Here is a 24,797-nt window from a genome sequence, read left to right as displayed (position 1 = left end):
CTGATATAAATAGAGTGTTTACCAAGGAGCTTGTTCTTGTCAGTGGCTCTCATTCCTCGTCCTGTAGTTAGAGGCAGTAGCTCCCAGGGTAAGGCAAGAGTTTCCTGTGCTTGTGAACCTGTATTGTCCTCTTTTCCTTTCTCTGTGCTTATCAGGAAACAGTCCCTTCTGTACTTCTCCCTGCAGTTCTTGCTGCTGCTGCCAGCAAAAGCTTGTCTCTTGTGTTACCATGATGTATATATTACTCCAGTTAACTGTTATTCTGATCCCAGATCATTTTATAGCTGGAAAATATCTTCCAGACTCACTTTCCAGATTCAGAGAAAGTAGACAGGATGGGCTGGCTTGTAAGAAAAGGGTTAACTGAGTTAAAGGTTTTAATTCCTTAATCCATGCTATTACATGTCTTATTTCAAGCAGTTAATACGCTAACCTATGGATTTTATTTCCTGCATTACTCACATCTTGGTCATTTAAAAGAGAACAAGGAAAATAACCAATGGATTTGAATCCTGTTTTTGTCCTATAGAGATACTGCACAAATGCAGGGATACACGTTCGTGGTTTTCAGTGTCATTTGTTTCTGTTGACATTTTCAGTCAGTATCCAGGATAACTCACGGCTGTGATAATTGCCTGCTTGCTCTGTGTATCATGTAGTATATCAGGTAAGGTAGTGAAAAGGGCAGTAGTATTTCCCTGGGAAATCCAAAGCAATCACATGGAATTACGCATTCAGAAGAATTATTTCTGTCACTTGATGATGGTTCACAGTTTCCATCCTTACATTATCACCCCTCAGCAGACAGGCACCACAGGAGAGACAACTTCTGTTTTAAAGAAACACAGCAATTTTTCAGAGATGAAAGTCTCAGGCAATGATTGTTTCCTACACTGTAGCATCAGAATGCCTCAGCTGTGGCTCTATTGTTAAGGCATCACACAAACACACAGTAAGTGATCATTTTTCCCCAGGAGGCTTCAGTCTCTGGCCAGACAAATGAAGGTGGGGGGGAAAGGGAGGAAGGAAAGGAAATAGAGACACTAAATAATCTGCCCAAAATTCACACAGCTGCACAACATCGGAACAGAAATGAAAACACAGTGCTCAAATCTTTACCTTCGCACTACCAGTCAACCCACATAAATTTTTAAGTAAGACTACTTAGGTCCTAGTTACCTGAAAAAAACAGTATACTGGCATAACCAGTGGAGAAACTGGACCCTCATTGTTCTCACCTTTGCTTCTCTTGTGTCAGACAACTTACTTTTACAAATCTAAACAAACTCCTACGGTGTGAGAATGGGAATATAGGCAAAAGGAGAGTAGTGGAGGAAAAGCAATCACCAACACATTTCTTGATAGTGGGCCTGAGTTTAAAATCAGTGTAGCAAGGAGGAAGGAATCCTATATGTCAGGGACAAACAAACCTTGCTTGTTACTCTAATTCAGTGGTTTAGAATTACAAGTATTGCCTATACAAAAGCTTCTGAAAAGGTAGGGACATGTCATTCAGAGACTTAGCAGAACAAAATTGCATTCTAGCCCTCAAAATGGCTCTGAGAAATTAGTTCCAATGCCTCAGTTAATTTCTTAGTTTCCACACAACAATTTCAGCTGCCTTCTGTTCTTTGGAAGGGAAACCATGCATCCCTATAGGTGCATGGTATGAGTGGGTACCTGGGTGGTGAATCAGAGCCTGCAACAAAACCTCAATGGCCACTATCATGTTCTCACTATTTACATACAGAGATATACTCTCTACTAGGACCTCATCTTAAAAGACCATCTTCCCTACCTTCCCCAGGCACCTTTGCTTGGGAGCCTTTTCTGATACTTAAATGGGAAATGGAAATGGTTGCCTTGTGCTACAGTTGTCCAGCTAGTCATAGAATCATAGAATCAGCTAGGTTGGAAAAGACCTTTAAGATCACCAAGGTCAGCTGTTACCCCAGGACTACTACCCAGGGTTGGCTTCTTCCACAGCAGTAAGCGCATGTCTACTCAAGCTTCTGTCCCATATGGGATAAAATCCTGTGTCCTGTATAGTGTCACTAAGGAAGCACCAAGGTTGGTAGTTTTTTTCTCTGTGGAAGTTCAGTGATTACTTTTTCACAGACTGTATCCAAGAAGGTGGTAAATATTTCAGTTTGTTGATGTCTGACTCAAATTCAGATTAGCACCTGAAGGTAGAATTGCATTCCTTTAAACCCTGTCCTAAAAAATGCCCCAGAAGCTCCCGACAGTCATTGCTATCCTCAAATGCAAGAGAGAAAGCACACATATCCCCTTATAGCACTCAAATCTCAAGAAAATCAATAGCTGCTAATGTTGCGCCTCTTTGGACCACTTCACCTACTATTAGCACGTGTGTTTTTTAATTAGCAATGGAAAATTTTGGTCTTTCTTCTTCTGGAGGCAGGTCTAATTTTCACTCTCTTGCTTGTTTGTTTGCATGTCAAAAGTTTTCCTCTAATGTTGAACATTACCTTAAACTCCTAAAAGTGAGAAAAGGTTGCTTATAACCTGTAAATGGACAAGCAGATGATCCTAGGGAAGACTGCATCCATGAAAAGTGTGTTTCTTCTAGGCCATACTAGATAAACTTTTCCACTCCCCTTGCTGAGTTACCCAGGTGGTATTAGAAGAATTTTAGATCTGGAGCACCAAATGGTTCCAGAACTGGGGATACAAAGTTACTTGGGGAGGGCAGTTTTTCAGGAGAAGTTGTCTGGGGAGTTCTGGCAATTACATGTAAACCTGAAAGATTATATTTCTTTTGCAAATCTAGGTTTTTACAGTCCTGAAAGCACTCCTGAAAACAAGAAAGGGACAGGGAGTGACAACCACTATTCTAGTGAGTGTTCCTATTTTATTGTCCAGCTTTGGAGTTTTCAGTCAATCAGTTTGGCTTTCCATGAGTGATTGGGGTAGTGGAGAAATTAAGCTGGCAGTTTTATTTTCAGCCTTACCAGCTGTAGACCCTATTACAAACCCAATTTAACTGCCTGCTACAAAAATTCTCTCAAAGAGAAGCAGAGCTTAACAAGTTGACAAAACTCTCACTGGAGAGCAGCACAGTTATTTCCCAGGACTGATTCAAAGCGATAAAACTGGGGAAAAATTGTGAACAGAGTCATCCACTGTGAGAGAAAACCCAGGGAAAACTCGTGGAAATGCTGTTATATCCCATTCTGAATACATATTATATGAATATGTTGTTATGAATGTACTATTAAAATATACTGCTGATATGGTCACGGGAGAGAAGGACTAGGAGGGAGTCTTCTGCAGACTCTTCAAGCTCTTGATGTTTGATGCATGTTACTTAATCTTTTATTTTAATATTATGCATCTCTAGGGCAAGAATGTTGCTGCAGATCTGCGATTTCCTACCCAAAGTACTGGCTTAGCAAAACATGTTTGATGTTTTTCTACTGTAAACCTTTCTCAGGATTCTCCCTCAAGTTCTGCAGATGCACACACACGCATATATGTATGAATATTAAATATTAATTGCATCAAAAGCCATTGAAGATAGCTGATGCTGTGGAAGGTTGTGGGAATTCAGACCCAGCCTCTCTCAGCACATGGCTTAGGCTACATTTAAATGCAGCCAACCACTGCCAGCAAAACGATAAATGGGGAGAAACTGGGCTTATGTATTTCCCCATGAAAGCTTCTCCTCATTACATAATTCTTTCCTTTTTGCTTCTTGGCTGGGAAACACCTGTCAGGAAATGGCAGATGGTGGGAAATAATAAAAGGAAAGAAATGTCCTCATTTAAAAAGGAGATCTTGCATTTTTTATCCCTGGTTGTAAGTGCTGTGGGGAATGTTATTGAGTTATGTAACTCCTCAGTGTCTTTCTGGGTGTACAACATTAAAAGAGAAATAATCACTTCAGTTGCTGAATTTTGGATGAGTCTCGTTTTCAAAAAAGAGGAAAAAAATAAATTGCATGTATCAAAAATTTATTCCTGAAACATGACTGTTTTGCAAAACTTTTGGGGGCTGTCAACACTGGGGGTGAATTGTGAATACTTTGATGGAGATTATGGTGTTAGTTCTACAGAGCACTGTTAAGTGTCAGGGAAGGACTAAGGCTGGGGGAAGGAAAGCGCCTAAATTCCCCTCCACAAAGGCTATAAGCCTGAGGCTCAGTGGGTGTGGGAGGAATAACATGAACGAGTAGGTTACCTCGCTCCAGAGAAGCCAGTAATGTCTGATGAAGCGGAGCTGGTGCCTCTCACCTTTGTGCGTCTAAGTGTCTGTACATGGAGACAATGCAAGCCAGGGGCAGCAGGCAAAATTATGTTGTTGTTCTTTTGCAGGCGTTATCTTGCCAGTCGTCATCACCTTGATAGTTATTACCCTCTCTGTCTTCTCCCTGGTGTCTTTGTACAGAATATGCCAGAAGAAAACTCCAGGTATTTGGCTTGCTTTCTCTGAAGGGGAAAAAGATCAATATGCTTTTTATTGTTAAAGATCTCTGGGGTCTTTTTAGACTACCTTAGCCATAGATGTTGGAGTAGTCTGATAGGAAAGCTTCTTATATTTCAAAGTATTTTGCTTAAAGTAGGAAAATAACACTTCATTTTCAAAATCAGTAGGAAGAACAGAGGGAGCAAACATGTCTCTGATTTTTGGAGAATATATAATGCTGCAAATCTTTTTGTTCGTGCCTTTGCAGCTACGGAGAGCTAACAAACAGCTGTGCTAACACAATCAATCAGGTAGAAAAAGACAGTGAAAACTAAGTTTGGAGATATTGTTTAACAAAATCACTATATTTATTTTATCTCTGTTCTAGATACAGGCAAAGGAATATTAATGCTTTCTTTTAGGAAATACCTGCTATATACACTCATACTCACTTATGCACTACATCTAAGTAAAGTTTTCCAGTTACAGCATAATGTACACGGGAACAAAATCAGCAAAAAGTGTTTTCAGAAACATTTTGACAGAGCAGCTAAAACCAGTATGTTTCCCTGCTGTCCACAAAATACTTCAGATAACAGGATATATTTTCATTTGCCAAATGTTTCCAAAAGTTGCCTGAGTAGGCCACAGGCAAGTGTAATTCTCCATTAAGTGAACACCCAGCTCTGAATCCAGACTGTGTTTTATTTCTCCCTGTGAATTGGCATGAGTTAGGAGACCGGTGCAGATTTTCAACTGTGAAATCACTGGGACTTGGAAATATAAAATCACAGCAGGGTGTTGAAGCTGTAGACCAAGGCTAACAGCATGTCGCAGCCAATTTAGCCAATGACATGGAAAACCAGTCCCAGATAAACAGAGGAAGGTGTGATTCCTGCTTAGGAAATTACTGAATATTTGGAGTCAAGAGGTAAAGGTATGAGGTTAGGAACATTTCCTTGCCAGCCTCCCCTGTGCGCAAATGCCAGCAGGCATGGTACTGGCAAATGCATTTGGAAGTTAGAGTAGATAGATATCTGTGGTGCTTCCCGTAGGATTTGCCCGGGCCTATCCAGTGTGCTTCCTCCACAGATGGAGAGTCCTGTGCCCAGTATCATGGGGCTAGAATTGGCTCTGTGTATCCGATGTAACCCCCTGGCCCCATCCATCTGCACACACTTGCACATAAGAATAAAATACTTTCAGTGTATGATTCATTTTGGGGAGAAACCTGTTCCTCATTGATGAGGCAGACAGGCTCTGCTCTCAGATGTCATGCCAGGTTAAACCCCTCAGAGCATACAGCCTGGCAGCTTGTTCCTTCACTTTCCTCTTCCTGTCTCCCTTAGCTTAGTTGTTACATACTGGAGAGCCATTGCATACTCACCTTCTCTGTGCCAGATACCTGGGGATCTGGGAGCTGCAGGGAAAATCGTGCTCCTGCTGTGCTCTTGCACAAGTCACATATCACTTTCTTTAGTTTCCAGAAGTATTGATTTGGGCAATATCAGTTCACTTTCATGGACGACATGGTTATCTTTTGGGAAGATGAACTAGAAAAGTAATTACAATTCAAGCTGGTCAATTGTGTTAATGTTCTTAATGCAATAATGCAAAATCACAGCTAAGCCTTCTGCTAGCAACTGCAATAGCTGTTTACTTAAGTGAGCTCCAGCAGTCAAAAATATATTAACTTTTTCCTTCTTCCAGAGAGACAAGAGAACAGCACTGAACAGTAAGTTGAATCCTGTCTTTTCATTGCTTTGAGATTTCTCATGGGGCACTTGTGATTGCAGCAGATTCTGCATGAGATTTGCTTTGATCTTCCTCTGTTTAAACGTAATAAGTAGTTGCTACCCCAAGGAGAAATATCCTGTTGAAAGTGATGCACTTGCAGTTATTGTACACTAGTATGCATGATAAGCATCTGTTCCAGCACGTATAGAAATGTGATGGCTCTTGATTGTTTTCCAGGGGATCTTTTGAAACGGAGAAATGGTTTATGCTATGCCACAGGCCCATTGGCCTAGTCTTTCTCTTCTATTTGAGTCTCTGCATCATTGATTTATTTTTTTTTCCCATCCTTTCTCATCACCCTTCTTTTGTTCATGTTTTCTCTCTCTTTAATGTTTCTTATTCTTGCTTTTCTCTTTCTTTTTCTCTTCTCTCCTATTATTTCATGCTACTCTGTGATATTCTCTCCACTAGTCCATTTTTAGAGGCTTAGTTAAAACAGTATTGGCTAAGGAGTTTGAGAAGAATGAAACTGAGAAATAATCATTACAAGATATATACTAGAGGCCATTGAGTCTGGCTGTGGCCTCTATGTTTTGTATGTCCAAAAGCAACATTTGGCCTGCTGATTTACTTGCTAGCCCTGATTCCCTGGACATCTAAAGTGACCCTTCTTGCAACTCAACATCACCAAAAGCCTTGTATAGACAGAGGTGCACTTCTGTGAAGTGCTAGAGTGAACCCAGAGTCACGCAACTCGATTTATTGCCTATTTTAAGAGGAAGGTGTTTTCAGACATTTCTGTGTATGGTGTTTTCCACCACAACAACTTACACATAGCCCCATGCAAAGCCCATTTCAAGCCTGCCAGTACAGACTGGCACAGGTACTGCCTCCTCCAGATCATAATCTTGGAATTTTGTTTGCCTGACCAACATGCACGCTCTCTGCTTAATTGTTTTCTGACTTCAACAGAGCCCAGTCAGATAAAGAAGGAGTGAAACTTCTTTCTGTGAAGACCACTTCTTCTGAGACTGGTGAGTGTTTCCTCCATGTGTGTGTCTATCTCCTTCTCTGAGCCCAGAGAAGAACAGTTTGCAGTGTCATTTCCAATAGCAAGACCATCTTCAGTGTCTGTCAGATCAAAATCACTGCAAACAATTCTTCTACAGTACAAACTCCCAGACTGCAGAGCAGCAGTGCAGCTTCACTGTGTGTGGTATCTGTACCTGGAAATGATAAGTATGACTGGTTTAGGAAAAATCTATCTTTAAAATCATTGGTTGAAAGTGATCAACAGCTTGACATGTTCAGGAGTAACTCCGATCGTGATATTTATCAGCTAGATCTGGATAAACAGGGGAGTTTGGGGACTGATCCCAGGGGCCAAAAGTTTTGGGAGTCAGCGGTGTATGTAAACAGGGCTCAGGTGGAGTTGGTGTCAGCAGTGTTCAGTCAGCCCTGTACCCAGCCACCCTTTGCATTCAAAATCATACTCTCATTGCAAATTCCTTTGTCCTGTGCTTCAGTGATGCAGTTTCTTACAAAATATGTGGTAATAAAGTCTAAAGGAACAGAGGTTATGGATTACATGCACAAAAGAAAGCAAAATCTCATCCATATAAGCAAAGAGATGGATGCAGTTTTACATTCTGCAGGAAACAGAGTAGTGCAAAATAAGACTGAGGCAGAATAAAATTCTGGCTAATATGATTCCCACTATCTAAAACCAACCAAGCAAACAAACAAACACCTCTCATGGCAGAGCTACTTGTGCTGAAACTTGTCCCCTCCATCCATTGCTTCCTCAGCCATCTAGGTCCCACCTTTGCTCTCTTGCTCTTGCCTCATCTAAGAAAGACCCCAGGAAAAACAGCCTCATACTTTATGCTTTTTTGTCCATCTATTTCCCCGCCTGACATTTCAGAGGTTGCCTGATAGCTGCTCTCCCTTTTTCTCTGAATTCTTGGGAAGCCTATTGAAACACAGCACTTAATCTGAAGTATCCTCTACTTGCTGGAGAAACACCATCTGCACTCTCCAGCCTTTTCTGCAGCTCCCAGAAGCTTTCGTGTGATCCAGGAGACCCACAGGGCTTCTCTGGCAGCCCTTGCCACAAACCATAGTTATGCTTCCAGCAGCCTTGCCGACACAGAGCGATGTGCTAGGAGGCTAGAGGGGGAGAAGGGCCTGCTCCATTGCAAGGTACATCATTCTGCCTCACAGCTGTTGAGCAAATGCAAACTAGGCTTTGGCACTTCACTAACTGTACTTTGGTACTTAAATGACTGCACTTCAGAGCTTTGTGATTTGGGACTTTTTAGGGGGGTTTTTTATGTCTTTGGGAATGGACTTTTAGCTTTATTTTAAGGAGTATGAAGTTGCATGTATGTTTTCATTTAAAATCATTGGGTTTTTTTTGAAAGCTGGATGAGGTCAGATGCTGAATTGATAGACATTTCTTCATTGATTCTTCCCTCACTGGTTTCAGCAACAAAATAACTTCATTGGCAGCAGCAGGATAAATGAGAAAAGACTCAGGCTCACTGTTTCGGCTTTGGTTTCTTTTTCACAAGATGAGATCTGATGCCTGTTAATCAGCTTCTGGTTCACCAAGTATCTGAATGTCTTCCATCCAGAGGATGCCTGATATTCTTTTTTTACTGAAGTATGATGTATGCGTGCTATAATTGGAAGGTATGAGTCATAACCACTTAGAAGGCAAGATTCTTGCCCTCTTCTCATTAATACAATTCATATTTAAACTAGCTACCATTTTCTCTTTAATTCTTACATTTTTGTGTGTTTCAAAATGAAACATGCTTTCACAGGAATGGAAGTCCTGTTTTTCTCCAGGATTTTAGACATGTTACTGCTTAAATTAAAAGCACTCTGAAAGCAGGGCCTGCTTTCTTACAGAAATATTTGTCACTCATACTGGTATTTTTGAGTGTGTTAGGATGCCTGCCCATTTGAATGAGATTTACTTGTTGTATTAAAAGCTCGAGCATGAAAGCAAGTGTTTCTTACAGTACAGATAGAACTTGAGAAATGTCTGAATCGTGGTCCCTCAACTGAAAACAACTGCACTGCAAAAAACTTCTTTATATGCATTCTTCCTTTTCCTTTTTAGACACATAAAATCCAGCTCAAATAAGGATGAATTAATTGTCCAGCTGCATAGAAATTTGTGTTGTAGCCACCTCTGATTGTACACACCAACAAAATTACAAAAGGTTTGACTAAATCTAGAAGATTCTTAAGAGCAGCCTTAACCTTACAGATAGATCTACATTATCCTCTCACTATCGATAGCCTGCTCAGCTGCCTATGGTGAAGCATACATACCACAAAGTTCTGCTTTGACTTGTATTCAAATTAAGCTTTATTAGAAGTATACATTATTTTTTCTTTTATTTTTACTTTTTATTCCTTTATTATCCTATATTATAAGATTATATAGTTGTGTTAAAACTATGTAAAAACATATAAACAAAAAGATATGACCTACAATGTGCTCAAGCAGGCAACCTAGAAAAACCCTGTGTCAGTGTTGTGCATGATATGTCTTGATCAAAGGATATGGGAAGTTTTATCTTGACTTATTTTATCTATCTAAAAACTAAGCCAGCTGCACATAGACAGTTGAAAGAGATGTATGCGTCCAGAGGGCTATTTATCCCTTCTGCCTTAGACATGTGTCTTGAACTGAAATGAGCTGACCTATTCAGGTCCATTGACTACTGAATGATCCTATTTTAGGGCTTCTAAAATTAGGTTCTGACTATGAATTGAAAGAAAAAAACGAAAGACTCCTTTTTCAGAAGCACAGCTGAATTAAATTTAATCAAGAACAGTATTTCAAACACCTACCATTAATGTGAAGGAGTACAGGAAAAGAGCAGCGCTCAATTAAACCTGGACTAATGTTATGATTTTAAATGGAGCAGTATCATCAAGAACACTGGGTAAAACTGAGCTTTAATATTCTCATTTTTAAAAACTCATCTTAGAAAAATAGCTTTTCTGATGGCTGTGGCCTGTGAGGCACAGCTGGCTGAGGATTGATGTAAAGTAAAAAAACAGATGGGCAACACTAAACACCTTGAATATTTCATGTACTTCACCAGTGAACTTTAACACCTGATGCAAAATAGGTGCCTGTACTTGCATTTTACATGAAAACTCAGCTTGGATAAAAATGCTCAGGATACTGATTCGTCTCATTTTACACTAATGTACAAATGCAGGACTTACTGCAGCCATTCCATGTTGAATGTACAGGTATATTTAGGTTGTCCCTTCACAGGAAGACTAAAAGGTCTTCTGCAATAGGGAGCTATGGAATACCTACCAGGAAAAATATTTCTTATTTGGGATTCAATATATCCCACAGAACTGCATGTTCAGCTTGTCAGTAGTAGATATGTTTCCCAAGAATATAAGATGGAGGGTTTTACTTGATGGCTCAGAGATGAATGCTATCATCTGTGATAGTAATGGTAAAGCATGACCTATCTTGAAAACATCTCTAACTTTTTCCGTAAGGGCTCACGCATGTTTCACTGAAAACCAGCAAAGGTATTGAACACCTTTTAGGATTCATGAAATGCTGAAGGATAGAAATTCCTCAGTAACAGAAAGGCCCGAATAGAAATTGAGGTAAGGTTACTCCATGCAGATAAATGATGTGTGATAGAAATACTGATACCTGGGTAATGATGTGAAAAATTCCTTTATGGCCATTGCCTGGAGTGCCCATTCTAGAGCAGGGAAAATGTATAAAAGGCCTTTATAGTAGCAGCACACTAGTTCAATATTCAGTATAAAGTTTCATATAAATGTGCAGGTGACACAATACTTCAGAGCTGTTAGGTATAATCCTGGCACCTTAAGCACTAGCCGATTCATTAGGGCATGTCTTCTAACCAGTGTGTGCTCTTTCAGACAACAGGGTAGGATATGACTTTATTTGGCTTGTAGTGGTATTGTCTGTTCTGCCCTGAATTTGTTTGAAGGATATTAAATGTGTCAAAGCTGATGGGCTCAGATTTTGGTGAGGCACCTGGAATGGAAGGTGGCTGGAGAAAGGTCTATAGTAAATGTCTGCATTAGGGCTTCCTGAGACACCCACTGTGCACACAAATGAAAATTCAAGCACTGCTAACTAAACAAAGCTGTGAAAATGTAGCAGGTAAACATGGATATTTGAGGAGACATCTGACATGTCACATGTAAAATACCCTTAGTTTATTGTAATCACACTGTAGAAATGGATCTGTCAATATCTACAAGCGCTCTCAGATGGCAGTGCAGTACAAAACAATATGAAGCAAGGATGTAGAATAACCAGCATTCCTGTGTGCTCCACATCTCTTCCAAAAGCTGCTGGTGGTTACTAGTGATAACAACCTTAGAGCTGTTACCTGCTTCTTCTACTGGATGTACCTCCTGCCTGTAGATTTTCATAACATTCCTTGTGTGCATCGCTTGCACAAGAGCTACCTACCTTGAAGAAGTGTCTGTTTGTGGCATAGAATAATTGGACCCCATAACTTCAGCCACTTTTGAGATGACCCTGTTTTGTGCCTGCAGCATTGCCCCAGACCTCCTGAATTTCCAAAGGCTTCTGTCTAAAGGCTTTGATGATTCCTAGCCTTCAACACCAGAGGCCAGTGACTGTATTATATGTAGTGACTAAGCACTGAAACCATCCCAGAAGAGAGGAAAAAAACCTTGTTCTCATTCAGCACAAAAACTTACCTCAGTCATTGGGATATACAAGAAGTTCAGCACCTAATGAGACAGCCCACTGCAGTGCTAGGCTTTGAACCTGGAAAATCCTGTAGTATTGTTAAATGACATGGTTGAATGAAAATATCTTCATCACCACTTTCCATGAATCTCCAAATGCCGAAACTGTTCTGCCTCACACATCAAACCATAGATATGGCTGTGGTACAACAGGACAAATCTGGAGCTGGTCAGAGAACCATTCCTCCTCAGTTTCTATTATGCTGAGCACAGCTGAGCATGGACTGTGGCATTTAAGAAGGTAAGAAATCTTTGGGGTTTACCTCATTATGGGGCCCAACCCAGGGAAATTTACCCCTGGCAGGGGGCATGGTTCCACAGTGGGCCATGTGGTTTCTCAGCATGTGTTGGTACTTTCATCTGTCTCTTATTTTGTCTAGGATCCAGGTGGATGCCTCTAGGAGCAGGTGGAGAAGCTGAGTTTCTAGGTGAGGCACTCTGGCACTGAAAATTCCCTTGCCTCCTACCCTGCAAAAAAGCAATGCAGGTCAGCAATGAGCAGTCAGCAGGCATGCTGCTTGTTTAGAAGTGGTAAGAGCAGGTGTTCCTACTAATGTGAGGATGTGATATTGATTATTACTTTTTCCTGTTATGAGCTGTGCTTTCAGTGTCTTATTTCTTTTCCCTGCAGGTGAAAAAACTAGAAGCTGCTTCAATAGAAAAGGGTCCCCTTCCAACAGATAGAAGCACCTGCTTCCCTTTCCAACTCTTTCTCGTTTCTGATACTCTAGTTTTTTTTTTAACTTTGTTTTGTATAATGGCCTGAAGTTGTAATTTCTTTCTTCACAGAAACTGAAGAATAAACTTTCTCAGCTTTCTGTAGCTCATGGCTGGATTCTGTTTGTGTTTACTCACCTGCACATATTTCCAGCTGAGACTTTTGGGCCAAATTGTAGTCAAAAGCATTAAATAACATATGTTTCCTTCTATATTTCTAATTCAGTTTGTGATGTGTGTGTATTTGCAAGGGGTTTTTAAAGTAGTCTCTTACAGTCAGAGACTGCTGAGGGTCAGCTGATGTTTTCATCTGTGGAGTGTCTGTTAACTTTCCAGCCTGCAGCTTTCTGAGATGTTCTGATGGTGGGGGAGCCACTTGCCACCTTTTGCTAGCAGTTCAGCAGCAATTGCCTTCCTATCCTTCACCTGAACCCACCCATATGTTCTCCCTCTGCCATGGTGAATTGTACAGATCCTTCTGTCCTGCTGACAGTGGTGACGACCGGTTTGCAGGGGCATAGGTGAAGTGTGTGGCAGGGGAGTGCTGCTGTAGCACATCACAGATGCTGGACCAGTGGCACATACCAAACCCACCCAGTGCATTCAGCTGCTGAGTCCCACACAATGCTGTTCTCCAGCATCTGTAATGCAGCCCTCTTTCTTTCAGTTGAGCATGGTAAAACTAGACATTTAGATGTCTGTGTCTGTAGAGATAGTTTTATACTTTTATAAAAAATAGGCTTCTGCAATCATATTTTATGAAAAACTTGCTTTAATCCTTTGCTCTAAACTAGATTGCCACTTATGATCAATTTCTCAGCAGCAGATATTACAGTGAAATAGCAGTGCAGCTCATTTTTTCTTTCATTACAGACAGTATAACCTGGGATACAGTACAACCTATTTTTTATGCCAAAGACTATTTTTTATATCCTTTTTCTTCCAGCTTTTCTAATATTTTGCTTTTCCTGGGCTTTGCCCAGGTGGAAAACTTTCTGTACTCATAGTGACATGACCTATTAGCTCTCTTTCATATCAACATGTTCTGCAGTGTATGTGTATTCTGAATAATATGTTCAGATTTTGAATCAAATAGAAGAGGGAAGAGGAAATTATAGTGAGATTAATACAACAGCCTTCCACAAAGATGACACAAAGAAACATTTGTTTCAGAGATTCGAAATTGATTTTATATAATCTGTAATTTCAGCTACATAATATTATAATATGTGCCCATTACTTATTCACAAATACTGGCATCAGGATGCAACACTAATAGTCAGAAACAAGTATATTTGTGGAAGTGAAAAATCAAACCGAATACTGCACAAGTGACATTTTAATTAGGAAGAAAAACGTGCATTTTCAGTGTAATGCTATTACTTTCCTGGTTAACATTTAACTTTGAAGAGCCCTCAGGATCTGTCTATTCAGTCTACTTCCCATGCACTTAAGTATGTTGAAGGATCAGGAGTCCTGAATACGAAATTTTTCTTATTACATCTTCCTCATCCTCATGCTTTTTAAGCATGACTGCGTTTTAGAGAAGGATGTACGCAGTGTGTATTGGCTTGGACCCAGTGCCTAGACCGCTAATTTACTTAGATGAGCTGGTGATCAAGGTCTTGGCAGAAGTGTTTGAGGGGTGCCGTATGAAAAGCTGTGCATATGAAAGACCATTGCTGTATTTTGGTATTTGCTAGAGCACCTTCTCTTTTAACATTGAAGCTAAGAAGCTAAGATCTAAGCCAGCAGTACCTCCTCAGATCCTGGGTCTATGTAGCCCCAGATCCTCTTACTGAGGGCAGCTAGTGCAAGATCTGAAGGAAAGGATAGCAAATAAGGAAGGAGTCCAGTAATGTGGCCTCTGCCATAACCTTCCAGCAGTCTGTGGCTTGGAGATGTCCTGAGTAAAGGTGTTTCATAGCTCTCAGTGGCTCTTCCATGAATTTGTTTTATCCCCTGTGGCATCACAGCCCCCTGCTGCAATACATTGGACAGTTTAACTAGAGATCTGTCTGTATTATATGACAGTAATGTTTAGAGGCCTCCTGGTGCCTATGCTTTTGTGTTTACAATTCAATTTCAGACAAAACTCAACCAACAGGTGCACCATTGGAGTGTAAAATGTTTAGTGAAAGAATATGCTTGACAGCTAAAACTTCAATGTCAGTGTCAGTCTAATTTCATTTTCCAGATATTTTGCCTAAGGCGTCTTTCTCAAACTGTACATCATTTCTTTCAGTTTTTATAGAAGTGCATGATATATATGAGGTTGGCTTCTCACTGCCCTCTGCCAGTCTATCTGAGCCCACAACTCCTCCTCCATCAGGAGAGGTGTCACGAGGCAGGACCACAGGTAAAGGGGGTCTCGTTGCACTTGCAGCTGTGCAGTTGACAGCTGTGATTCTGTGATTCTGTGCAGCTGTGCAGTTGACAGTGCTTTGTTAACTGCACCAAATACTTCTTTCCAGCTCCCTTAGGCTCCCACTTTAGCAGTTCACCCATGTATTTATCAAAGTAGACAAACATGCAATGAATTTTCAACCCATTATCAGAAAAGTATTGCCATAGCATCTATCAAATTGGATCAACCAATAGCTTATGCAAGATGCTGTATAACTGTATTATGAGAAGCTCTTAAGTCTCTCCTGATACCTTTCATCTCCCAGTGAACAAGACTAGAATTTCTGTCATCCTCTCCTAAATGCATAATCCAGAATCAACAAAAGCCAATTTTTCATTGATGTTGTTGTCCAACAGTTTTACTCTTGTTGATATATATTCTGCATAACTATACCTGTGACAAGACTTCAAAACAGGCAATCTATCTAGACCGGTTGAGCACTGCCATGGCACTGTGTTTATTCTCCAATGTGAAATAAGTTCTTCAGTTGATTAAAATATCATCAAACAAAATACTAAACACAAGTATTTGTTTTTCATTTCCCTTATAAGAAGTAAGGTCTAATCCATCGTTTTTAGTGGGTGATGATTTGGGGGCAAGTTTGGTTTTTTACAGTCTCAGAATTTAGTTCTGTCAGTTAAGGCTATTCTGAGATCAATAAAAATGTCTTCCCATTTGCAACTAACCCAAATATTCTTCTTTATTGTCTCTGTGTTGCACCTAGACATTTAGTACAGCATCAAACTGCTGAGCCATTAGACTCCAAAATTGTTCTAGATACCTCAGTCTCAAGATGTCCTGCAGCTCTGTATCTAAAACCTCGTGTTACCCTTGTTTCTCTTGAACAGACAGCATCTGTGTGACCATTTCTTCTCCAGTATATAATCATTCTCTCTTTATCACTGAAGTGTTAGTTGGCACTAACAATCATAGACCCTATAAAGCAAATATCTTCAGACATATTTGCAACCATGGGGTAGCAATAACTTGGCTTTGTTTCAGAATTCTAGCAGGCTCCTGCCCTGTTGGGAGCACAATGGCAAAGCAACACAGAGCATCTCTGCCTGCATTGAGCCGTCATCAGACAGTCACTGATATTACAGGGGGACATTGACCCCAGCAATAGTCTGCAACAGTTCACTCTTTCCAGGGATTATGTGTGTAGCACCAGGAAATCAGACAGTGCATGTGAGTGTCTGTGTGCTTAGGGTCTGCAATAAGGCAAATTCACCACTCCTGTCCCATACACCACTGCCAGCAGGTACCACTCAAGCAGTCTGCCACCTGGAACCAGCGCTGCCTCACCCACCTCATACTCTGATCCAAAGCCTATTGACATAAATGGGACATCATCCAGGGAGCTAGGCTGGCTCTGGAGCCTCTCCTTAGACATGGTGTTTTCCTATGGTGTGAAATATCAGTCTTCCATGTAAGTCTGTCTAACTTCTAGCGTAGGCAGAGCAGCGAGCTGAGAGTAGAATTGATAACAAAGTATTGATATTTATTACAACTATTGAATATTATCTTCTGCATGATAATATATTTCTCAGTTAATTTCTCCTACCCCTTTTCTAAACAATCTTGCCAATTTCTCCCTTTGATGCCCTATTGAATCTTCTGTTTCTTTATATTGAACAAGGAAAGTAAAAAAGTGAGGAAGGAAGAAATAATAAAGGAAGAAATAAATAATAAATTTTAAAATAGTGTTCCTGAAAATCTCATTACTTTGTTGGTCCAAAACTCTACAATATTTGAACTGGTTCACCTTATTTTAGCTTTTCAAAACAAGATTTTTACCTAACAAAAGCTTTTCACCTACCAAAACTGTATAAATCTTGTTGAAATGTTTCATTGGTTGTCTACAGGAGACTTGTGTTTTCCTTTTCTCTAGATGAAATTTATCACCAGAACTTCTGAAGCTCTAACTTAGCAAAAATTTATAATGTTTTTTAATAATTGTATCCAAAATTGAACACTTGGGAAGTTGTCTTGGGTTCAGCACTTAAACCACGACAGAAGTGAACACCATTCCAGCACCTTATTGTTGAATGATTTTCAGTGTTTCTCACTGAACACCATTAGAGACGGTTTCCTACTCATCTCTGAAAATCAAAGAGCTCTCTTTTTTTGCTGCCAGGAAAAGCTATGTGAAAACCACTGATGAGTCTCTGCTATTTTCTTCAGGGGCACAACTATTTAATTTGAGTGCTAATTATTTAAATGCCTAATCAGTGAATTTATTATAATCCTAATTTATATTACAGTTTTTAACCCCAGGCGATAGATCATATGCAAGTTTTTATCCAGTTGCTTTTACTAGACTCTCATCTCCCTGTTTCCACGGGGCTCTGTCCAGTCTGGGGATACCATTCCCTGTTCATGTATGGATCTCTGCCAGAAGGAAACTCCGCTGCTGTTCCTGGACACACATTTGGAAACAGGAAAACTGTAAACACATTCTCATCTGGAGGCTTATTTTTCTGCCTATACCTGCTGGTAGCAGCTCTGGTTCTCCAGGGAAGGAGGAGTGAGACCTGTCTGTAATCCCTGACTGAACATGTTAAAAGTTCATTTTCCTTCTCTGGAGGAACTGAGCTGCTGTCAGTGATATCAGCAGAAAATAATTTTATAGTTGTATCTCTTTATAATTTAATGTCCTAATCATAGTTAGACATTAACTAAAGTCTGATGCCTTTTCTAAGCCCTTGTGACCTGCCTTGGAAATACTTTGTGGCAGTAACCCACCCTATGAGAGCAAATCATAGGGAAAATAAGCTATAAACCACAGAGGGAGTAGTAAAAATCTATTTTGTGGACAGTTTTTGCTGGTTAAGTCACTCTGACAAGGAGACTGCCGATTTGTGCAGTGGTCAGTGGTGTGTCAGTGATGCGGGCCTCATTTGTCCTTTTGTCTTTGCATGTTTAACTGATGCAAATGTATTTTCTGTTTCTTAGGCGAGCACTCATCTCATGGGAAGAATAAAACTCGGCAACTCTTCACATCTCAACAATAAACACGTAAGCTTATGGCTTTTGTCTTATGTCTTGCAACATTAGTGTTTGTTAATCTCACTAACAATTTCAGTATTGTGCCATGTAACTAAACAAAAGGGTTAAAAATGCAAAACAAAACCAGCAATGACTTCAGCTGGCAGCATCCTCAAGGAGCAACAGCTTAAACAAAGTTTAGCTTGAACACAGCATCACAAAGAGAGTGCCAGGTAAATGGAGGGACTGAAGAAGCTGCAACCTCACTGAGGAAGATTTTTATAGGCATAGCATTTGGCTTTAGCCGCTCAGCATTTCTGACTGTAATTTCCTAGGTGAATATTCATTTTGTTTGTGTGAGAAGTAAGAGACTTTTAAAGAGTGCTGCCTATAAAAAAAAAGGAACATGATATCCAGAAGAGTTCAGCTCCTTTGGTTTCATGACAAATCTGTGTCTGCTCCACATCATGCAAAAGCAAGCACTTTCATTGAGGTATTTTATTATGGCTTGAAATCCTTTGTGGCTAACATGCAAAACTGGCAAGTGTTGGGCAGTATGTGTGAGGGCAGAGACTCTCTCCAAGCTCCTCTGAAACCCACGGTTTGTGATGTGGGCCTTCATGTATGAAGCTTTCTCAGGCACCACAATCTCCACTCTTATGGAGCTGCTTCTCTCATCTGTGGGCAAATGGGATCATTTGCTGACAGTGGGAGAAGGAAGTGGCTGTGGGAAATGCCTGTGTGACCAGGGTAGTTTAGGGAGGTAGAGGAGAAGAAAGGCCTCAGGAACTGGGTGTCACAGCGTATGTGAGATAGACTAGACAGAGGCAGCTATGCTGGACTCAAACATTGACAAGCCTTCCACCACTGTTGTAAGATGAAGCTCCTCCAGAACACGTCCATTGCCTTCTGCTGAGAGAGATCTGGTTAACCAGAAATGTGGAGAGATCCTTTTGCAAAGCAAGTTTGAATGGTTTTGGCCTGTCCTCATTTCCCCCAGGATGTACAAAAGGAGCTTTCCTGATGCCAACAGTAAGGACAAAATAACCTTGTTTGTCCCTTGAACTAGAGCAGCAGAGTGCAGTTTTGCCTGCATTACTGAAAACTCAGAGGTGGTTCTGTTTTTGCAGATGCAGAACAACGTCCCAGACAGTGGATTTACTCCTTATTTCAGTTTACTCTTCCTGAACAACCTTACCTGGAATAATAAACTTGAGATACCATTGTCGTTTCAGAGTGAAGCAACCTTGTTTATCACAATATGCAGGAACATCTCACCAAAGTTGCAGGAAATGTGGAGCAGCTGAAGCTTTTTACCGTGCAGGACATTTGCATTAATGACCAGCTCTTGACTGCTAAATCTCAAGTGCCTCTTTTTCATTCTGGAATGACACGTAATTTTTTGATGGCTTAATAACTGGTATATCGTGTATTTATTGTTTTCATATATACTAAAAGCAGGAAAACTTTCAAGAAGGTTGAAGGGAATGTAAAAATCTGGTGGTGTTTGCATAGCAGTTACTAAAAATGTTTTCTGCACATACAGGAAGAAATATGTTAGCATACTTTGTTGAACTTCTTATGGAGATAGGGTTCTTTCAATTGTATGTAGCAAACTACAAACAGGGCCTGACCCTTGAAGCAGTACTGGGCAAATTGCCACTATGAAAATTAGTTCAGTGATTTCCATGAGACTCCTCACTGTAGCACACATTTTGTTTGTCATAAATGTTTACAGGATGGGATGCCTGAGTGAAATGCTGAAGTGCGTGCTTTATTCTGTGAAGGGGGAAATATACCTTGCACTGAGGTGCTTTGAAGCTCTGTAAATTACTGAGTATGATCCTTGTAATGTAGCAGGCAGCATAGTCTATTTTCACCTGTTCCTTGGCTAATTGTGTTATGTGTGCTATAAATATGACTCCTATATAGCCTGGGGTGCACGATAGGGACCAGCAAGATAAGCAGTTTTACAGATGAACATTCTCCCCCCTGTTCTGAGTAATGCATGGGATTCCTGCCGGTTTTTTAATAGTTCTGGAAGTTTGAAGAGTGTTTCAAGCGCTAATTACAGACTCCTTTAATTTGTACTGAGCTGGCAATTCAAAAATATCAAGTAGTGCTTCTACCTGCATGTATCCTACTTTTCTAAAACTATAAATGTTTGAAAATTATATTACTGTGAGCATCTGCTTAATCTTCATCCACTGACTCTGGTAGTATGCCAAAACTCTATTGTTCAATAGGCAAATGGAAAGAAGATAACTGGTAGTGTAAGTGCAGGACCAAGAGCCAGGACAATGATCTAAGTTTTGATGCCTGTGATCCAATGCTTTTGAGGAACTTCTCTCTTCAATTCCCCTTTCTGAAATAATAAAGCCTACCTGGCAGTGTGGTAAGAGATTGAGCAGATTTGTTATTCCATGTTTATACACAAAGCTGAAAAGTGTTCATTTCCCTGTGCTTGACGGTTGCTCTGATTTCCACTTTGATGGGTCTAATAATCCTCTGTCTTAGTGGCTCCAAGAGAAACTTTAGATGAAGCTCTATGAAGGATGGGGAACCAGCAAGTGTCCTCATGCTGCAGCTGAATTTATGTGGTTCATTCAGGTATTCCTGGATCACTTGGGTTGCTCAGGAGCAGAGGAGTCTTGGATGCCTACTTTGAGGAGGTCAGGCCATCTAAAATACACAAGTTGGCATCTACAACTATTCAGATTCCTGACTGCTGAAGTTTCCTATGAAAAAAAGCAATCATTGTGGATTTTCATGTTGATAGCAAAAATCAAAAAAGTCATTTGTAGCATGTTGCATCACACTGGAAGGACACCAGAAAAACAAACAAAAAAACCCATAAAAACAAAGATTGTGAAATATATATAGATATGTTTGTGCAAAATTTGTTCTGAAATTACCACGATGTGCCAAGGGAAAGAAAAAATTAATTGCCTATTAAAAGTTATTCTCTTTATTAAGTGGCTCTTCTTTTTCTCTTTGTAGAAATGCAATTAATTACCCATATCCAATACAACTATCGTTCATTACTGTCCATTCCTGTAGCACAGAGTGAGCTGAGCTCTTTACAGTGAGCCTAGAGAGCAGCCATTGGATATTCTGGGCATGGTGGTGGCAGGGGGAGCATGAGACAGTGCAGAAGGCAGGTAGAATACAGAAATCTCCTCCTTGTTACAGGAGTTGATGGGGAGAGAGCAGGGCTTGTTGCAAATCTTGGTAGTGGAAGACTGAAGAACAAAATAGGGGAAGATGTGTGGGCTCTTCATGACAAGGGACATGGCAGACAACCCAGCTCTTATTGGAAGGCTGGGAAATGTGTCTCAAAGTGTCTGGCTTGTGAGAGTGGGCACTAAAGAAAACAACCAACCAAGCAAAAAAACAGGTATGGTACAGTGTGTTGACTATTGGCTTTTTGGCTTTCTATTCTAAGATGCTGAATCAAGCACCTTGTTTGACTCACATAAGAAAATAAATACTAGAAAAAAGCTTCTACTTTGATCATTATCATTATTATCACTATTTGATCAGGACAAGGGATAATGTCTTCAAGATGAAAGAGGGTAGATTTAGATTAAATGCTAGGAAGACAGACCTTTTGGCACCAGCTACTTATGGCACTGCTCATAAAGGTGTTCAAATAAAATATATTCCTTGGGGCCATCAGCTCGATGTGGGAAAGCCGCACTGCCCATGGCAGGCTGCTGCAACAGGAAGCAACACCTGGTCCAAATACTGCACCTTCCAAAACCCTCAAAGGCTTTTGTAGTTTTGGAGTGAATCCACCCCACTGAAGAGGGAAAAACCATTTCACTGCACACCAGCATACAGTAGACTCAAAGAGAGGCACAAAGCACTTAAGTCTCTCTGGCTTGGGATGGGGATGGTGTTTGCAGCATCTCTGCAACACCTCAGTTGCCAGCAGCCGTCTGCTGACCCTAGAATCTGGCTTTTCTGCTGTGCCCCTTGGTGGCAATGCTGCTGTTCACAGCCTGCCGTTCTGTTTTGGGGTGAGGGAGAAGTACAGTGTGCTGGTTATTTAATTGCTGTTGGATTTCTGTGGTGCTAGACTGTTTCCTCGGGCTCACCCACTGGAGCATCCCCAGCCTCACTGCTGTGCTCTGGTGCACCAGGCAATTCCAGCACTGCACCTATGGGCAAAGTGATTTCCTTGGGAAGCTTTAAACATACATCTCAGGACCTCTCTGACACCATTAATTATGGTTCCTCAATCTCTTCAAATTAGGACTCTATATCTAATAAAATAAATGAGCTTAAAGGTTACTCTATTGATTGCCAACTGAGGCAGCTTTTCAGTTTATGGCTGAGGGCAATCTATAAGACACAGGCTTTAATTAACCCTGGTGAATGCAGCTGACGTGAAATGCCAATACCTTCAGAATAGTCAGCATAGACAGCTGAAGGATCTTCTCAGCTCCTTTGTGTCTACCGTGCACACTCCCCTGGGTGAAGACCTGAGGCAGAGGCACTTCCCTACCAGACTGCACTGTGGCCGAGGACAGAAACTTCTCTGCTACCACCAGCATCTTCATTGCTGGCAGTGCCAGCTATGCCTGTTGATGTCTCTGTTTGCCTTCATCTTGAGGGTTGAACTCGATGACCTTTAAAGGTCTCTTCCAACCCAAACCATTCTATGATTCTGAGATCTCATCCGCCCATGGCTTTGCAGGTTGCCAGGAGAAAGACCCACAAGCAGCCTGCCACTCTTCCTCCTGTGGCTTCCACATTGCATATGTGTTCCCTGGAAAGATCTGTTGTATCCTAAGGTCATTTAGCAGCTCCAGGTTCTGCACAGAGTCTGACATTTGAGGTCAAAGCTACTGCAGTGCTACAGCTGGGAATGGGACAGCCTGCAAAGGGTTCTTTCCTTCAAAACCTGCCCTAGGAATTTGAACCTGCAGCATCTTGTGGGTGAAAGGCAAGCCTGCTTGTGGGGAAGCGTGCCTCACTGCCTCTCATGGCAGGGCTTCTGTGGTGGAGATGCCAGATTTTGGGGCCACATCACAACACTCAAGGGAACAGCACTAAACAGTGCCACTACAGCACTCATCCCCACCAACAACCCACTCAATAAAGCTGGAAGGGAAAGCAGGGCTGTGTGGGCAAGGAGCACTTTGCTGGTTTCCATCTCTGCTTTCCACAGCACATTAATTCTTTCCAGATGAAGTGCTTTCTGATAGAAAAGGAACTGTGTTATTGTGCTCTTCATTATTATTAACAACTTTCAGCTTTCTTATTAAATCAGTAGGACACTTCCCCGGGTCAGGGTTGCTATTCTTCTAATGAATGTGGCTCATTTGTCTCCCCCTCTCCCTCCCCACTCTGCTTTTTGTCTGCTTGCTCTTTGGGTAGCAATTTGATGTGTTGAGTTCTCACCACCTCCGCTGCCCCCGGGGCTGAAGTTCTGACGATGCTAAACAATTAAAATGCAATGCAATTACAGGCAGCACGGAGCAGCACAGAATAAGCCAGCACAAACTCAGCCGTGCAGAACGCTGCGGAGACGGCCTGGCTGTCAGTCCCCGGCTCCAGGAGATCATCTGGCTTTTCTAAGCAACCATAATTGAGCGTTTCGCATGCGCCATGGTATGAACTGGTCAAAAGCCTGTTTGCTGTGCACTCAGGAGCACCAGATGGATTGGATGGTCCCTGCAGCTCTTCAGGGGCTGCCGGCTTTGCACTTCAAGCCTCTTCTAGCTCTTGTAAGTTTTATTTTCGACAGGTTTTATGCATACGAGCCCCTTGCCTGAATTTAGCTGGTGAAGTGAGGAGGAAGCATGAGGAAGGGTATGGCAAATGAAACCAGCACAGCTGGGGGGAGTTCAGAGCCAGAGCTTAACTCTGCTACTTGCATCCATCCCAAGGAAAGCCCAAGGGAGAGACAAAACTGTCTCCGACCTTCAGCTCTCAGATTGTTTGCTGTGGGTCAGGATGCACCCCAAGCCAGGCACTTTGATCACACTCAGGTACTTTCAGTCTTATTTTCATGAACCCCACACACACCTTCCCAAAGACTTGGTGCCAGGGAGCTCGGCAAGGAGCTGCTGCTATCAGAAAAGTGATTACAGGGAGGCATTTCACCTGGGATTTAACAGCTCTCTTCTGTTAAATGAAACACACACACAATGCAAAGGGCAGGTGATTGCAGGTACATACAGCTGCTCTGCACAGAGAGGGCTGAGCACTGGGGCTGCCCGGACATGCAGGTCAAATCCCAAAGGTGAGCTGCAGGAAGCTGTAAATGCTCTCCCCAATTTAGCCAGAGCCCCTGCTCGCAGCAGGATTGGGAAGGAAAGCAACCTGTAGGTACAGACTCAGTGTAGCTGCCCATGGCAGCTCAGCTATCCTGAACTCCATGGGCTTGCTTCCTGCATCCTTCCCAGGTCCCTCTCTTGCATCCCAAAATCTGTGGGCATTATCTGCAGACATGGACAGTGATGATTTAACATTATGGTGTTTAACACTCTGCTTGAGGAGCCTGGCCTGGACCTCCAGGAGATGGAGGTAAAATGGGACCTGGAACCAGGCTGCTCCTTTTGTGTTGATAAAGCTGGGGGCTTTATAAGCCACAGCAAGGTTTCACGCTCTTGTGACAATAGTGTGCTTGGTAAAGGGGCTAGGAGAAGCACCCCACAGGGGAGCTGACCCTGAGGCACATGTGTTCCTATCACCCCAACAA

At 41.5% G+C, this 24,797-nt stretch overlaps 1 protein-coding gene across 1 annotated transcript in view; it reads left to right on the top strand.

Moving 5' to 3' along the window:
* EMCN (endomucin) overlaps positions 1-21,056 on the top strand; it is a 55,697-nt gene extending 34,641 nt beyond the window's left edge. Inside the window, exons 7-12 of the mRNA XM_034065007.1 lie at positions 2,792-2,857; positions 4,335-4,430; positions 6,136-6,160; positions 7,135-7,196; positions 18,053-18,115; positions 19,321-21,056. Coding sequence (XP_033920898.1) covers positions 2,792-2,857; positions 4,335-4,430; positions 6,136-6,160; positions 7,135-7,196; positions 18,053-18,111 — 308 coding nt within the window. The 3' untranslated portion in view covers positions 18,112-18,115; positions 19,321-21,056. The remainder of the gene's footprint in view (positions 1-2,791; positions 2,858-4,334; positions 4,431-6,135; positions 6,161-7,134; positions 7,197-18,052; positions 18,116-19,320) is intronic.
* Positions 21,057-24,797: the final 3,741 nt, after the last annotated feature.

The sequence above is a fragment of the Melopsittacus undulatus genome, chromosome 7 (assembly GCF_012275295.1).
Source record: "Melopsittacus undulatus isolate bMelUnd1 chromosome 7, bMelUnd1.mat.Z, whole genome shotgun sequence".
Lineage (NCBI taxonomy): Eukaryota > Metazoa > Chordata > Aves > Psittaciformes > Psittaculidae > Melopsittacus > Melopsittacus undulatus.
This window is presented reverse-complemented; position numbering and strand designations above follow the sequence as displayed.